At 40.4% G+C, this 15,929-nt stretch overlaps 1 protein-coding gene across 1 annotated transcript; it reads right to left on the reverse strand.

The window, feature by feature from the left end:
* Positions 1 to 550: 550 nt before the first annotated feature.
* On the reverse strand, positions 551 to 15,749 carry slc44a4 (solute carrier family 44 member 4). Its single transcript, XM_070984659.1, has 22 exons — positions 15,556 to 15,749; positions 10,915 to 10,963; positions 10,619 to 10,692; positions 8,695 to 8,773; positions 8,488 to 8,587; positions 8,247 to 8,375; positions 8,075 to 8,135; positions 7,841 to 7,961; positions 7,252 to 7,335; positions 6,775 to 6,887; positions 6,007 to 6,129; positions 5,209 to 5,308; positions 4,878 to 4,970; positions 4,608 to 4,710; positions 3,991 to 4,250; positions 3,478 to 3,572; positions 2,978 to 3,081; positions 2,586 to 2,659; positions 2,387 to 2,457; positions 1,431 to 1,525; positions 1,261 to 1,345; positions 551 to 1,025 (listed from the first exon to the last, which is right to left on the reverse strand). The coding sequence occupies exons 1-22, from the start codon at positions 15,593 to 15,595 to the stop codon at positions 907 to 909; spliced, it is 2,172 nt and encodes a 723-aa protein (XP_070840760.1). The 5' UTR covers positions 15,596 to 15,749; the 3' UTR covers positions 551 to 906.
* Between the last annotated feature and the right edge of the window lie 180 nt (positions 15,750 to 15,929).

Genomic DNA, 15,929 nt, shown 5'->3' on the forward strand with positions numbered 1-15,929 from the left:
AGGGTGGGAGATGAAACTCAGCGTCCTCTGTTAGATGGACAGGATGGCTGCCGGGGCTCGTCATTTCTTGCATACCTGTCTGTTCAAGCTACACTTTGTATTTCAAAGCTTATGTGACACTAAATCAAGTGATGGAGGTCCTGATGTGAGTCTTCTGACTTCAAACTAAACCTGGAGACTTTGTGCAAAACCAGATAGTGGAGGAGATTAAAGCTTGATTAAAACAGTGGCTCGTTTTGTGTCGTCATTATCTACATTTGACTGGGCTCCTGCTCAGGTGTGCAGTGCGACCAATAGAAAACCATCATATAAACCAACATGGCTGCTCACAGGTAGTGGAGACAATACACAAAGATGAGAAGCTGAAAAGGGATGATGGCATCCAAACAGTAACGCTGTGTCATGTAAACTTACATTTATAACTTTATTACATTCTTTTCAATATAATCAACAATCTCATAAAATGTTTTGTTATAAAACAACCTTTTCTATACAAATAATATCTAAAAATATGTTTTTAAATTCTTTTTGCAATTGCTGCAGTTTTTTTCTTCCATTTGAAAAAAATCAGTCCTCTACAAAAGACTCTCAGTAAAAATGGAAAAAACAAACCTTCACTGCCACTAAAAGACATTTAAACGCTAAATTAGTCTAAAACTCCCAAAACAGAAATGTAGGATGCAAATTTCACATTACCTGCACTCACATGCTCAGTCCTTCCATGTGTACCGTCATTAATACTACATATTCACATACACAAAATAAAAAAAAAATATTTAAAAGTGCAAAATCAGCAAATTTGTTTTGGTAAACTTTTTCCTTTAGAAAAAGATGCTATTAAAGATTTCCTGAAAATCTGTGACTCGGTGTTTGTGTGGGTTCATGAACTCAGAGGCAAAATGATCTTCAGTCCTTCCCTTTACCTCTTTTTGGTGCTTTGTTGGATTTGTTGAGGATCTTCATGAGGTTTTTGGACATATAGTACGGCTTCTGTTGAGATCCATCATTACGCTCCAAGTCCTCCACTGTGACGGTGAAAGACACACTGTTCAAAGTGATGTTTCTGTGTGTACTGTGGTATTATTCAATGCAAAACGATCCGGGTTTTAGCTCGAAACTGGCAAGTTAAATATAGTGTAGACTATATGCATGTTGTCTCCACGCAAACAGGTGCGTTTTGATCATATGGGGAAAGGTGAAAGGTGAAGTTATCAGTCCACACAGTGACTGTTATTTTACTCAGTGTAAACAAGTACTCACAGAAGCAGAGGAAGAGCGTGTCGACGCACATGTTGTACACACTGAAGAATCCATGAGCGATGAGGTAGCTGCCAAACACCACCGTCTGCAGAGATTCAGAATAACCTTCGGTCAGTCTGACGTACCTGAATGACGACCGTCAACGCAGAGAAGGATGATTTGTGACTTACAATGATTGGCATCCAGTAGTAGTTGAGGGTTTCAGAACGGAAGGTGGTGCCCGGCAGCAGTATTCGACCAGAGAAGAAGAAGAAGGACAGTATGCCTGGAAAAAGATTCAGACGTCAGCGTCTCCTTTCTGATGCATTAATGTCAATGTTTATCAGGCTGCAGGGTAAGATTACATCCTTATTTGTTGTCTTCTTTAGTGACTCTTGTTCTACTTTATGACAATTCTGAATATTTTCAGTGATTAGAGTTCCCACTGTTGCACAAAGACCAGTTAAAGCATGATGAGTTGGGAATAAGAGCCCAGTATGGACATCATTAATGAGTTTAATGTCAATATAGTATATTTTAAAAAAGAGAGAATTCAGTGTCGGATAAAAATAAGCTGAAATAAAGTTTGATTTTTTTTACCTAATCCAAGAAAAGCTTCCTAATTACGGATGCTCTCTCAGCTGTAATGACATTATTAACTCGTTAAAATACAGAAATCTGTGAGAACTGTCTGAATTAATATTGGCTACAGTACTTTTTTCAGGGGTTTTCAGAGGTCTGTTGCTGAGTTCCAGTGTTCATAATTGTGTAAATCCCTGCTACATGGAGTTATCACCTGACTGCAGCTCCACAGAGCATTTTAGTGTCTTTGTTCTGTCTCTTCATTGCTCTCATCAATCGTGTTTTCAGCCAAAAAAATCCCACTGTACACAACCTGCCTGGCACCAAAGGGTTAATGACAAGCTGGTGAACACAGTGGAGCACTTAGCAGCTAAAGAGCCGTGCACTTCCCCAGAAACAGAGCTAAAAAGAGACTGAATATCAGACCTATAATCACCAGGTGGCAAGGAAAATAACTCCAAATGAATGCTAATGTTGCTCTGTATCTCTATTTTCTATCACTTAAACCCATCACATATATTTACAGTAAATGTATGGTCAGCCACTCCTGAAACCTTCAACTTACCTACTCCTCCGACCACCAGGAGCTTCCCAAAGAACAGCAGCAGGTCTGTCACTTTATCGAGCACCACCACTCTTCAGAGAAACATGACACCATTCACTGAGTCTCTCAAACACATGTAAATATATTCAACATTATGCACCGCTCAGACAGCATGTCGCCAGCAGGCACTGCAAGGACGGAAACTGACTTCAGCACAAACCTTACTACGTTTCTCATGAGCAGCAAGAAAGCATTTTTGGCTGAGACGCAGAAGTTTTTCCCGTAAATTGCAATCTGTCAAGAAAACAAAAAACAAAAAACTTGTTTTAGGAAAATAAAATGGTCATAATCCAAATAATACCCAATACAGTATATTAAACCTCAGTTTAGTGAAGGTGACTGTGTGTAAACTGATGGTAAAATTGAAGTGTGATGCTCTGGAGGATTTAAAAGTCTTCTTTAATTTAGAGTAAAATATGTTTTTTCCCCTTTTGTTGGTACTTTGTATGATTTAACATGAGATCTACACTAATGTTAATCATTACTACAACAATAAGAGCAATAATTAAGATAGGAGGGACCAATAACTGTACAACAATATGTTGTGCTCACCATGATGTAAGCGTTCCTGTTGAGGAACTTGATGAATTTCTCCAGACACCAGAAGCAGCACTTCAAGCAGCACAATAAGAAACGAGCACATGGATTCTGCGCCGCTGGGGATGAGAAGCCATTCAGTTTGCCAATTATGTGATGCCATTCACCTCTAACCTCTAAAGACGTGTTTCCACACGGACGCAGCCTGCACATCGTTAGTATTCAATGACCCAGTGAAACGTGCAAAAGAGAAGTGGAGGTAAAGAGACAGAAAAGTTGTAACTGGATTCAATCTGAAGCCTGCTGAGTGGCACACCTCCAAAAACAAACAAACAAAAAACACGTAACTCCAGACTGAGTCAGCACTCAATAAAGTGCACTTTGGCCCAATATCATTACAAATTAAGGCTTCAGGTGTTCCATTTACACTCAAGCACAAAAAATAAAGCCAGCTGATTTAAAATAAATCATTTTAGGGTAACGCAGACGGTGAATTGAAGATACATCAGCTTTACCTCTTGTTTTGTGATCGATGTACTCCAGAATGATCCTCACGAGCTGTACCAGGGTCAGGATCAAAGCACCAAAGGCCAAGGAGCCCACATGGTACCTGAAATGATCACGTCTCACTGTTGATTTGTGTATGTGAAACTATTTAACATCATTTGAATTAAAAACTTGCATCATTTTACAAGTCAAATGAAAGATGTTAATCATTCTCAATACGGCAGGTGAAGCAACTTTAGCTGCAAGTTTTCATTATTTAACAGCTCAGGTCTGATTCCCAAAACTGTTTTTTGTAGGTCTACTGCACCCTCTAGGGGCCAGGGGGGGACTGCAGCTGGTCAGTCTGTCCTGTGATGTTCAAATTATCCAAACTAATCTTAACTTTTAGGTAAAAAAGTGGAAGATAATGTAAATTCTCACTCGAATTACAGAACAGAAATCCAGAAATGCATCCTGAGGGAGTATTTTGGACACTTTTGTTGCAGAAGTTTAACCGATGTGACAGCAGCTCATTAACCAACCTGAGTGAGCGTATGAAGCTGGCAGACAGGGGGAACATGGGGATGTCGCCTGGTTTGGTGAAGGCCCAGTAGTAGGAGGCAAAGGCACCCGCCAGCGTACACTGACCCAAGGCGATGACGAAGTTGACGCACCAGAGAAAAGCCACAACGTTGTAGATCTGCAGGTTGAAGAGGTTCCTCTGGAAGAGACCCTCGTCGTTGTATTTGATGAAGATGCAGCTGGCTGAGGGGCAGTTTTGGTAAGCTGATGAGTTGAAGTTCTGAGAGGAGGAGACGGAAGGACGAATGAGTGAGTGGATGAACAGTATGAACAATGACTTTTTATCCGACTCAACATGTCAGACATTGTGGTTATGATTGGAAATGTTGTATTTACCTTCTCTGAATGGATCATTGACTTTTACAAGGGGAATACAGACAGAATGCAATCATCTGTAAATGAACTGTTTACCGAGAGCACTTTTATCAAGTGTTCCTCAGCCCGTGTAGTAATATCCTTTATGCAATCACGTGTTCACAAAGGGGTGAACCTCATCTCAACTTGTTTGAAACGTGTTGCAGCTTCAAATTCAAAATAAGCAACTTTTTTCAAAGCAGGGTTTAAAGACAGTTTTTACCTGAGGGTCACAGTCCACAGAGCCATTGATGCTCTTACAGTCGCTCTGCGTGGAGTTGAGAGCCACCACTCTGTAGATTGGGTTTCCTGAAGTGGCCAAATATCTACACGCACCAGTTTAAGAGAAGAACCGACACTCTGGACTGCAGAAGTGATTGCACAGTCACCTCAGAAACATTTTAACATCACCTGCATATGATGCACGGTGTTATTAACGGCCTGCATGCAGACATATACATTACACACAGCTATACATAAAATGAAAGGATACAAAGCAGTGGTACCCCAGTAAGCAACACACACCACCAGGAGAACGAAGGTGACCAGAGGGTACAGCAGAGAGGACATCATGTGACTGATGGCCCTGTGGAATATGAACACACACAGCGTGAGGCTGAGCCAGGGCCAGATGGCCTCTTCACAGTGAGATACACACCAGACTGAAGGTTCACTGATTACACTCAAATCTGATTTCAGAAAAATGCCCTAAAAATCAAACAAACTTTTAAATAAATTCTGCTTAAGATTCAGAACATCTTGACATTGTCTAAGTTTAATATAAGTAAGAGACTCTGTGAACAATGTTTTACATGACGACTCACTTGCTGGACTCCTGGATGATGGCGACGGCTATGAGGATTCTTTTCCGCAGGAAGATGATGGTCAGGAGGATGATGGCCTCCGCCACAGATATGATTATTACTGAGGAGAGAGGAGAGGTGTGGAAAAAAAAGGCTTTTATGCAACTATTACACATCATACCCACACACACACCCCTCACCACACACACCCGGATCACTAAACACCTCACATGGACTCTTCCATAAACAAAAAAAACACACTCCTCCGTACACCCGTGACTATACTAATAAAGTTTTTAGTTAATTCTGTGGAAATGATCTATTCTGTCTCTTTCTCCTCCGTGTTTGTGATACAACTTGTAAAAGTATTTTTTAAAAAGAGAGAGAAAACAAAAGCTACCTAAGCATAACTTTAAAATGAAAGAGAAATAAACAAACAGCTGCAGCGAGCCATCACCCTTAAATCTGGGTCATTTATTATCAGAATCATTTTACAACATCACGGATCAACTGGTGTTAAGCGTGACACGTGACCACTGAGTATAGCAACAAAGGTTTTATGGCATTTATTTCTGGCTGCGGTTTCCATTTTACACCCCTCATCTCCTCTGTGCTGGCATTTGCCTGAGTAAAAGCTGTCTGAGACAGTCTGACCTCATCTGACCTAATTAGCTTCTGCTTGTATACTATCTGCAAACTGCTAATCAGCCACCCAGCAAGGTTTAAAGATAAAAACATGTCTTCAGGCTGTGAGAAATACTTGACAAGGGTGAAATGGTGTAAGTCAAATAAGGTGAAGAGAACTTAAATCAGACTCACAGAAGGCCAGCCAGGTCTCTTGGACTTGCAGGTAAACATTGAAGTTGGTGGTGAAACCAATGTCAGATATGGTAGCAGAGGCTTGCTTGTGGTTATCATACTCCCAGTAGCAGTGCCATATTCCTGCAAAAGAAACAACAACTACATATAATCTCGCCATGACAAATTAACCGCCCTCATTGACTTTGACTGGTTCAGAGTCAATATATAAAACTAGAACTTTTGAGCTCCACCTGCTCATAAGTGCAGTTAAACACAAGACCAGCAACACTTTGTCACTGATGAATCTGCTTAATTCTGTTCCTGTTTCCCCACAGCACAGGGACACAAATAACTGATGGTGGTGTGAGAATCGGCTGCGAAACAGCATTTATGACCTAACTTCTAATAGAAAGTTGTTTATCCAGTCTATATGGTTACACTTGCAGACATTCTGTTCAACTGAATGTCCAAGTTAGAGAGGAATGAAGAAGAAATACACAGATTAATATTTCAAAAAATCTATTTTAGAGAAAAATTTGCTGCATGAAGAATGTCGTATAGGATTCAGAAAAATCCTACATGACAGAAAAAAAATCTCTCCAAGTAAGCATATATATTTCCTCTATATAAAAGCATCAGTGAAAAGATGAGTTTGATTTTGATGTAATTTTCTTTAAAACGTATTTATCTCTTTGGCAGTAGCTTTATACACAAGCCACTCTCTATGCAGGTCGACCCCTCTTGTGTCCATGTTGTGCAGGGTTGGGAATGGGGAGGAGTGCTTACCGTATGCCCCAGCACCGAGGACTCCGATGATGAGCACCCACACCATGACTGGAGCAGTGAATCTCAACAGCAGCAGGAACAGCATACTGACCACCATGGCTATTAACAGACCACTGAGAGGGGAGGGAGGTGAGCAGGAGGGGGGTGAAACAGTTATCAAGAAAACAAACAAGGAGAAGATAAAAATTCCATATTAATATTTCAATGTGAGACATATGAGACAAATAAAATAATTGAGCAAAGTAACCTGTTATATAGAAATACGTTGTCATACAGATGACCTTAAACTCCTGCATAACTATTCTGTGTTCTTTAGACACAGCCAGGATGTTCTGTAGCTCCTTTGCATATTCAAAAAAACCAGAGGTGTGACTTGATTCACAACTTTCTCTCCAGAGTAATTTTTAGCTGTACTGCATGTCTGCCAACAGGTGGCAGTGTGTGAACGTGCGCTGTGGTCCTGCAAGGCCAACTCACATGAGGATCCATGGCCACGCCGACGCAAAATCCTCAAAGATTCGGACGCCGATCTCCCTAGCATTGAAGCCATTCACAAGGTCCCTGATGAAGAAACAAAGAAAAACTGTTTATAGAACAAACAAACAAAGGCAAAACCCTCAATACGTCTATGTAAAGATGGCTGGAAGTTACTAAAAGCAAGGAAAAGTTGAGTGAGATCCCACTCTCACTAGACGATCATACTACTACACCTCTGATGAGATGCAAATAAAGCAAGACAGACTAAAAAGGCAGAGTTAACCCAAGGCACTCAGCACAGAGAGAGAGGGAGGGATTCTGCATTTAGTAAGAAAACTACTGCACATGAATGCTCTAACTCTGCACGTCCCAAGAGAGCGTTTCACATGACATCTAAGGCCGCTGTGTGTAACAACGAGAGCGACTACAAACAGCTGCTACACTAAAGCGCCAACACAAAAACTCACGAAACCACCGACCCTGAGCTGGTGATGAGGAGGAGACAGAAACAGGGTTATTAAACTGCAAGTGTGTCTTAGTAAGTGCAGTTATCTGTGATTTAAGAGGTCAGGAATCCTCTGGATCTTACTCAGTGCCGTTCTTGATTATGTTGGCTGTTTCGCTGGCTGACGAGGGTAATCCTGGAATACTGGAAAAATCAGCAGGGATTCTGTCCAGTGCTGTGACATCAGGCAAACACCTCCCCAGCACTAACAGAAGAGAAAATAATCAAATCAGCTTGAAATGGATTGAATTAGAATTTAATAGATCTCTCAAATGTATTGTCAGACCATTTGAGTGGTGTGCAGCTTTCTCCACTCACCGGAGGTTGTGGGTACGTAGAAGAAAGGACACAGCTCCTTGTCCACAATTTCTTGAACAGTCTGAAAAACCAAATTATCGTGTGGTTAAATAATAAGTTTCATGGGAAGGGGTCAAAGTGTCAGGTTGGGAACGTGCAGAGAGTTTAAACATGCTGACAAAATGAGACTTACCAGGTTAGTTGTTTTCAGGTCTATGGATGGCACACAGAGGCTTTGATTGAAAGCATCTGCTGGCTTTCCATTTATAAAATCATTTATGTTCACAGCCCAGAAATCATGGGGACAGCTTTCCACGCAGACCTACAGGTAGTGGAAAAAGATGATTATTTCTTGGACACTGGGTGAGTAAATGGACCAGTATCATTAGAAACAACATAAACAGGCAAGGTAAGGGTCAGGTAAAATTGTCTACCTGAGTGGTTGGACACTGTAAGCCATTAAGAGCAGATGCCATAACATTAACAGATGTGGCACATTTGAGAATGTCATAGTAAAGCACGTTGGGTCGGCCTCTGAGAGCGGGAAGAGACAGAAAGTTATCAGTCAAATGCACATTTAGAGCGTCTAATACATAATACAAGAAGGCAACTGAGCGGGAGAGACTGATAGAGAGATTTACTCATTTGGTCCAATGCCACAGAACCATCCAGTTGAGTTTTTTGGATAAAGAACATGTCTGGGGTCTCCATAGAGCCAAGCTGGTAAGAAAAAAACAAACAAACACACAACAAAACAAAGGTAAGAAGAAAAGCCAGTGATGTAAAACATAATGGAAAGTGAGTCATATGAGTCAAATGTTATGAATTGTACTACTAATAGATCATACAGACAAGCTAGAGGTGTTCAATTCCTGAACTACTCTGACTACTACCACTGTTTCTCATATGCAATGTATTTCGAAGTAGAATATTTGGAATATTTTATATTATATTTCTCCAGTTATCCACCTCAGCCAGCCAGACTGCCTTCAATGAGGTAAGCAGCTGATTATTTGGGACGCACTCAGTCGATGACACACATGAGTTGAATGCAGTGCCTATCAGGACTCTCTGTTGACTCTAGATAAGAGAACTGACCCAGTGTTGGAATGAGTTTGATGACAGGGCAATCTGGCAGGACGCTCACATGGAAACCAGCTGTTCATGTCGTAAATATAATAATAATAATAATATCCAACATATAAAATGTAACTTTTCTTGATGAATCAAAGTATAGGGATTAAGAATTCCAATATATGAACTTTAGGAAAGGGAGGAAAGAAAAAACCTAAAGACAAATGTAAACTTTAAGAAATAATAACTCTTTGCTCCTCCATTAAGCGTATTGTATGATTGCAGGGTATAAGGGAATAGCAGAGACTTACTACAAAAGGAGTGAGCACGGTACAAATTGAATCAAATAGAAGGATTTGGGGTCGTGACTCTAATGAGCATCCAAAGGAAGCTGTTGTGTGAGGTAAAAGAAACCCACAAACAGCCATTTTCTGCGGTTTTAATGCAACAGCCTCATTTTGAAACTGAAATCTTTGTCACTGAGTCACTTCAGGATCATAACAAGGCAATGAAAACCCTTCTGCTACCGTGGTGTTGTTTTGATGATCTGCCAAGCCTTTATGTCTAAACTTTGGTTAATGCCAGATTTATAGTCCTTATGAGGACACAGAGGATGTAATCTGCCTTGGGGCCATAAATTGGGGGCATGCTGACAGTCATTTACTGTCTGTAATCACTGACTATGGATAAGTACCTCGCTCAACCCCACTTCAATATACCTCAACTATCCCTTTAAAGGAACAGTTTGACATTTTGGGGAGCACACTGGCTTTTTTTTGCTGACAATGAGATGAGATTAACCACTCCAGCAGCTGATTAGCTTATCCCAGCAAAAAAAGACCAGAATAAGGGGAAACAGCTAGCCTGGCTCTGTCCAAAGGTAACAAAGTCCACCTACCAGCACCTCTAAAGCTCACTGATTAACATGTCATATGTCATTTGTTTAATCCGTAAAAAAAATTAAAAAAGACACACACACACACACACACACACACACACACGCAAAGTGTTTTTTCTTTGTGCGAAGTTGCTTGGCAACACACAGAGACTGCAGGAAGTCAATGCTCTGGAGCCAAGAAATAATCCACAAATAAACCTCTGAAAACCCACAAATTGCGATTTTTACATTCCAATTTTTGTACATATTGACAAAAAAGACAGAATGGGTTAATAAGTGAGCTTTAGAGGTGTCACTCAATGGATGTTGTTACCATTGGACAGAAGCCGGCTAGCTGTTTTCCCCTGTTCCTAGTTTCTGTGTGCTAAGATAAGCTAACCAACTACTACCCTCGCATTTAATGGAAAGATATGAGTGGTGTTTATCTTCTCATTAAACTCTCAGCAAACAAGCTACCAACTGTATTTCTCTGTATTTAAGATTGGAAGCAGACAGCGAGAGTGAAAAAAATTAAAGTAAAAATGAATTACACAGGTATTTAGTGGAACAAGCAGAACAGACAAAGGCCTGTGTTGGTGTTTGGTTATTCTCACCTAAAATCCCAACCGCTAAGTAGCCGAGGATGACGAGCATAAACAGGACACAGCAGATGATATCAGTGCACCCTCTGATGAAGAAAAGAGAGATAGCAACAGTTTAAAGTGAGCATGCTTAGCTTTGCATTCGCCTTAGGGGAGACAAATGTGATTCCAACAGTCCACAGAAACTCAGCAAACAAAATGTCAGCTTTAAAAACACCCACACGGTACACATTAGAAACCCTCCAGCTAGACTGAGGATTTGGAGATTATTGGTGGGAAAAAAGCCAGCAGACAATAGACAGATTCACCTTTTCTTTATGGGCCCGTTGAATGTTGGATCAAACTGAGCAGGTTCTCCTGAGAATACAGTAAAATGGCAAGTCAGTTCATTTCAATGGAAATTGATCCCATCCATACAGTACCCTTTATTGACTGGCACGCACATCGCCATGGAACATTAAACAGCACACTTCCTCTTTTCTTTTCCTTGACATGTTATCAAGGACACATTAGCTTATCACTCACTTGTGTAATGGCACCCTCAATTCTACCTCAAGGAAATGCGCCGCTGATTAAATCTGTGTGCGCTGCACATGCAGAAATATGTACATAAAAAACAAAGACTACTTAGGGCAGGGGGGGGAAATTCATTCCACAAAGGGCCGTGTGGCTGCAGGTTTTTGTTCCAACCAACCAAAAACACACAGTTTGACCAATGAGCTGTCTGAAGACTGAGATCAGTTGATTAAATGAGTCAAGTCTGGTGTGCTGCTGCTTGGTTGGAAAAAAACCTGCTGCCACATGGCCCTTTGTGGAATGAATTTGTCCACCCCTGACTTAGGGGAACGGCTAATTTTATTCATTTTGACCAGGGATCACTTTCAACATGAGTTTCAGGATTAGAAAAAGGACAAAGCTTCATTTATCTATTTTAAGATTTATATTTGTGTGCCTGTTAAAGCAGGACGGTGTTGTTTCTGAGAAATGAATGTGCCCATTTCGAAAAGTTAATGAATGATGGTGCAAGTGAATGAGGAAAAATGTCCAGAGACAAGAGAAGGAAGCTTATATTTTTATGGGTTAGTTGTCCACAGGTGCTGTAACACTATAACAGAGGTGACTGTATAACTGTTACAGGAAAGAAATGTCTCATTGTTTCCTGGAGCAGAGAGAAAAAATGTCAGCATGAACAAACAATGAAATCCAGTGGGCGTTGTCGATCTCACAACACAAGCGGCTCTCCATACTGATCAAACATACTTCATATTAGTTTATTTTAATTACATGTTAGTTACTTCATGTGCAATAACAGAGCAAAGATAAAGTTGAGGCACAGCATTGACACAAACGGCTCAGGATTATTTGAATGCAATTTGAATTCAGAGCCACGTGACTCGGGGATGGAGTCACACATGTTTCATCATTTCAAAGGTTGAAATAAAACTTGTCTGAGGAGATCCCAACTGAAAACATTCCTATGAGAGTCAGATCTATGAGCCTCCACTGCATTATCCTGTCGGGCAGGAAAAACACACCAGACCGCTCAGAGTATTTGATCATAAGAAGGACATGCAGACACCTGCTGGTAGGTGTCAGGTTGAAAATAACACAAATAACAACAAATCTGCTTTTTTGTGCTCCAACATTTATTCATTTGAAAACCAGCAGTGGCAAAAGGCTGTGATGAAGAGCCTGAACGGCCTAATGGATCTTCAGGCTGACAAGATGAAAAAGGTGCAGGTGTTCCTGTGGTCATCTGTGCTTATTCTAACATGCTGTGTTGATTTGTTTGGTCCCCAGGAATGGTCATTTAACCAGGCAGCTCACCACAGTCAAAGAAGCCAGGGCAAAATTATCTCCGCTGACAACTTTGAATAAGAGCATAGACGGCGTCAACACTGTGAGCACATCGTTAGTAGCTACTCATTCTGCTGCAAGATTGAGTCTAGTAAACAAAATACCAAAAAGAACTGACACACACATTCAGAGAGAGAAAATCTAGTGCAGTGCTATATAACTATCCTTCAAATCAACTACTAGACGCAGCAACACAGATAAAATCTGAATCTCCTCTTGGCTGAGAAGGGATCTCAAAACAAATTCTGAAGATACGGTAATATCTGACATAGATGTAAACAACAAGTGTGTGAATATCAATGGACAGCCACACAAAGGAACATGGATTTAACCGACCACACATCAGTATCCACGTCAGTGCCTTTGTACTCATCAGCTGTTTCATAAACCCTCATTTTGTGGTATACTGAGAAAAATGACTCGAGCAGCGATATCAAATTTCCCCAACAAAGGAACCTGTTCATCGGCCTCTTGTGATGGTGTGAGTGTCAGATTTCAGCTCCGCTACGATACTGCTGTGTGTTTAGAGTAAATGGCAACATGGAAAATGGCTCGCTGTGGCTTTGTGTGGTACATATAAAGGGACTTTTCTGTTTTTATGCTCTTGTAAAAAGCTGGAGGAAAGCTTTAAACCTTTAAACCTTGAGCCCCAGACAGGGGCTTTATAGCTTGGATTTGCAAAATCCAGAAAGACGACGGGTGTGCGGGTTCATCACTTGACCTTGGCTGAAGAGGAGTGTTGCAAAAGAGTGAATTAAAACATGAACATGGGCCACAAATGAGGATGTTCATCAAGGAAATGGCTTGACTGACAGGATGCCACAAGAACTCAGACTGTGATTGCGTGCTTTATTGTACAAACCTCACCCATCTCTATATTTTACTGTAAAAAGAGGTTAATTGGTAACCTGCAGTATACATAGGATCATCCCAGAGGACAAGATGTGCTTACAGAGAAGTGTGAATTATGAGGTGAAGGGACGGCTGTATTTAAAAGTGTGACTGACTAGAAACTATGGCGTGACTTCTGAATACGCTTATGCTTACAAATGTCGTGACAGCAGCAGATAGGATTCCTTGTAAATAAATAAGAAAATGGAGAGCAGGTGTACAACTAACAACTATTTTCATTATATGTTCATAATCACTCCAAAATATCCACCAGTTTAAACAACGTGAATCCACTTTCCATCAGCTGATCATTTTAAACATGTTTTCTTTCAAAAATAGATAAACAGCTATTCAAAATGAGTCCATTCAGCGGTTCCCTCGCTGTGTACATGAGCCATATTAACTAGCACGTGATTTCAAATTAAACCGACACTTTGCCTCAAGCAGCTTTTAACAAATTACCTGGTCAATGATTTGCAGCAACAACCTCGACAAACTCACATATTTCCCAACACTGAGTGTCTGCACATTCTGAACAGGAAGAAATGTCGCTTTTGAAATATGCAACTGCTCCAAACAAGAAGAAACCCAAACATGTTTGCTCAAAATGAGCAAACTTCTTTGTGCAACAACAGGCAGTGTGAACTAGGAAGCCTTGTAACATACAACACTGAAAAGGATTTCTACTTCCTCATGAAGGCTGATACAAACTATTGTGACTATTAGGAAGAAGAATCCCAATTAGAAAACATGGTGATGAGTTTAAGATCATGCAAAGGCTTTTTATAGCACAGAGGTTCAGTTGTTACAGTATTGCCAAAGTTAGTAAACTGTCAGCTTGGTCACTTATGGTCGCCTCATTTATCTTCATCTTATTCTCTCATGTTTTCATAAGTTATTTGAGGAGACGTGAAATCCGTCTGGATATTTACCTCCAGGGAGGGTTTGTTTATCGTAGTCTTGCAAAACCTCCCAGACTGTCAATACACTTGTCGATATATCAAATCCCACAAAGAGTAAACAGGGATGCAGGAGACGGACATCTGCTGAGCACTTGACACGAGGCTAAAAACCAAACAGTCGCCAGCAGGTCTGAAATGATTCGGCATTGACTGCGGCAATCTTGGCCAAATTTCTCTAAACTTTCTCTTCTGTGTCTTGTTTACAAAACATGGAGCAAATATAACAACAATTTTCAGATTCCAGCTTCACAATAGTCTATAATTTCCATTTTCTTTCTTATCTTTGGTGAAAGTAAACTGAGTGACTTTGGATCGGACAGAACAAGACATCACCTTTGACTCTGGGAAACGCTGATGGGCATTTCCCACTATTTTCTGATATTTTATGGACTAAATATTAAAAGCTATTAATCAAGAAGATAATTCACTGATGAACAGGTAATCAAAAATAATCGTTAGCCCTAAGCAACAACTCAACCTTTACATCTTCTGTTGCTGTCAACGGCATGCGGGAAGACAAATGTGGACTAAAAAACACAATATACACTCTGAAGTGTACCACAGATGAGAATAAAAATACTCAAGTAAAGTACAAATATATCAAAATTGCCAAATAAAATCATGTGGAAACCGACTCAGACTGATCTTGAGTTTCCCAATCCCCATGTTAGGGTGATAAAATATAATTTTAAATGCTTATTCTTATATTCTGAGATTCATTTGTACCAAAATCAAAGTCCCTTGTTTTCCTATTGATGTCAGTGTGGGCACACAGGTAGCTGTTAACTTACAAACACATCAGTAAACGAGCCATCATTTGGACTGAGACAAAGATTTCAGTCTGTCTCTGTGGTACCCACTATTACTGCATTTAAATATGGAAGAAAAACAAATAAATCTGATGTCAACACCATCGATGTAAACAGGATGACTACTTATGAAATTTAATATGACCTACCGTTAAATCTAATGCATCAACTAACGCTGAGCTATCCTTATCAAAAGAATAAATTAATCCTGAAAACAATTTGCTAAATTCAATATTACAAACTTTCCCTGCAACAGTTGGGGGTGACTCAGTACGAGACAGAACAATTAAATAAAACGTTAAGAACTGACAAAAGTTCGAAAACCTAGCTGCCTGGTTAGCATTAGTTAGCTAGCTTACAGTTAATTAGCTGTTAAGCTAACTAGATTTCAGCAGGGGACCCTTTCAGGTAACGGGCGATGTCAACTCACCATACTCGGAGTCCGGGTTTGTCTCTTGTTTTCTCCCCATTTTCCGCCTTTACCTCCACTTTTTCGTCCTTAACTTCCAAAACACAACTTCTTTTACGTGTAGTGACCTTAAAACTGTACAAACAAAGGGCTAAAATCGCGTTTAAAACGAGCTCTGCCGTGCCTGAGCGACCTCGATAACTAAGTTCAGAAATCTTTTTTCTTCCTGGCGGTTGTTACTAGGCAGTGACGACACGAGCGCACCTGCTGAGGGATGCGCACCTGCGCGGTTCATCAAAGATTGTTTATGTGAAAGAGGAATCACTCTTACCGTGATTACAGAAACTTTTATTTTAACTCAAGTATTGTACTGCTACAAGTTTGAGGTATTTGTA

This window comes from Chaetodon trifascialis, chromosome 17 (assembly GCF_039877785.1).
Source record: "Chaetodon trifascialis isolate fChaTrf1 chromosome 17, fChaTrf1.hap1, whole genome shotgun sequence".
Classification (NCBI taxonomy): domain Eukaryota; kingdom Metazoa; phylum Chordata; class Actinopteri; order Chaetodontiformes; family Chaetodontidae; genus Chaetodon; species Chaetodon trifascialis.

What these genes read in the sequence shown, in the direction of transcription:
- slc44a4 (XM_070984659.1), bottom strand. Translation starts at nt 15,595, where the DNA reads ATGGGGAGAAAACAAGAGACAAACCCGGACTCCGAGTATG. An exon ending in ACCTGAAAACAACTAACCTG is followed by an intron (nt 8,136 to 8,246) that starts GTAAGTCTCATT and finishes TTGGTTTTTCAG; the next exon opens with ACTGTTCAAGAAATTGTGGA. An exon ending in CATCGATCACAAAACAAGAG is followed by an intron (nt 3,082 to 3,477) that starts GTAAAGCTGATG and finishes TCTCATCCCCAG; the next exon opens with CGGCGCAGAATCCATGTGCT.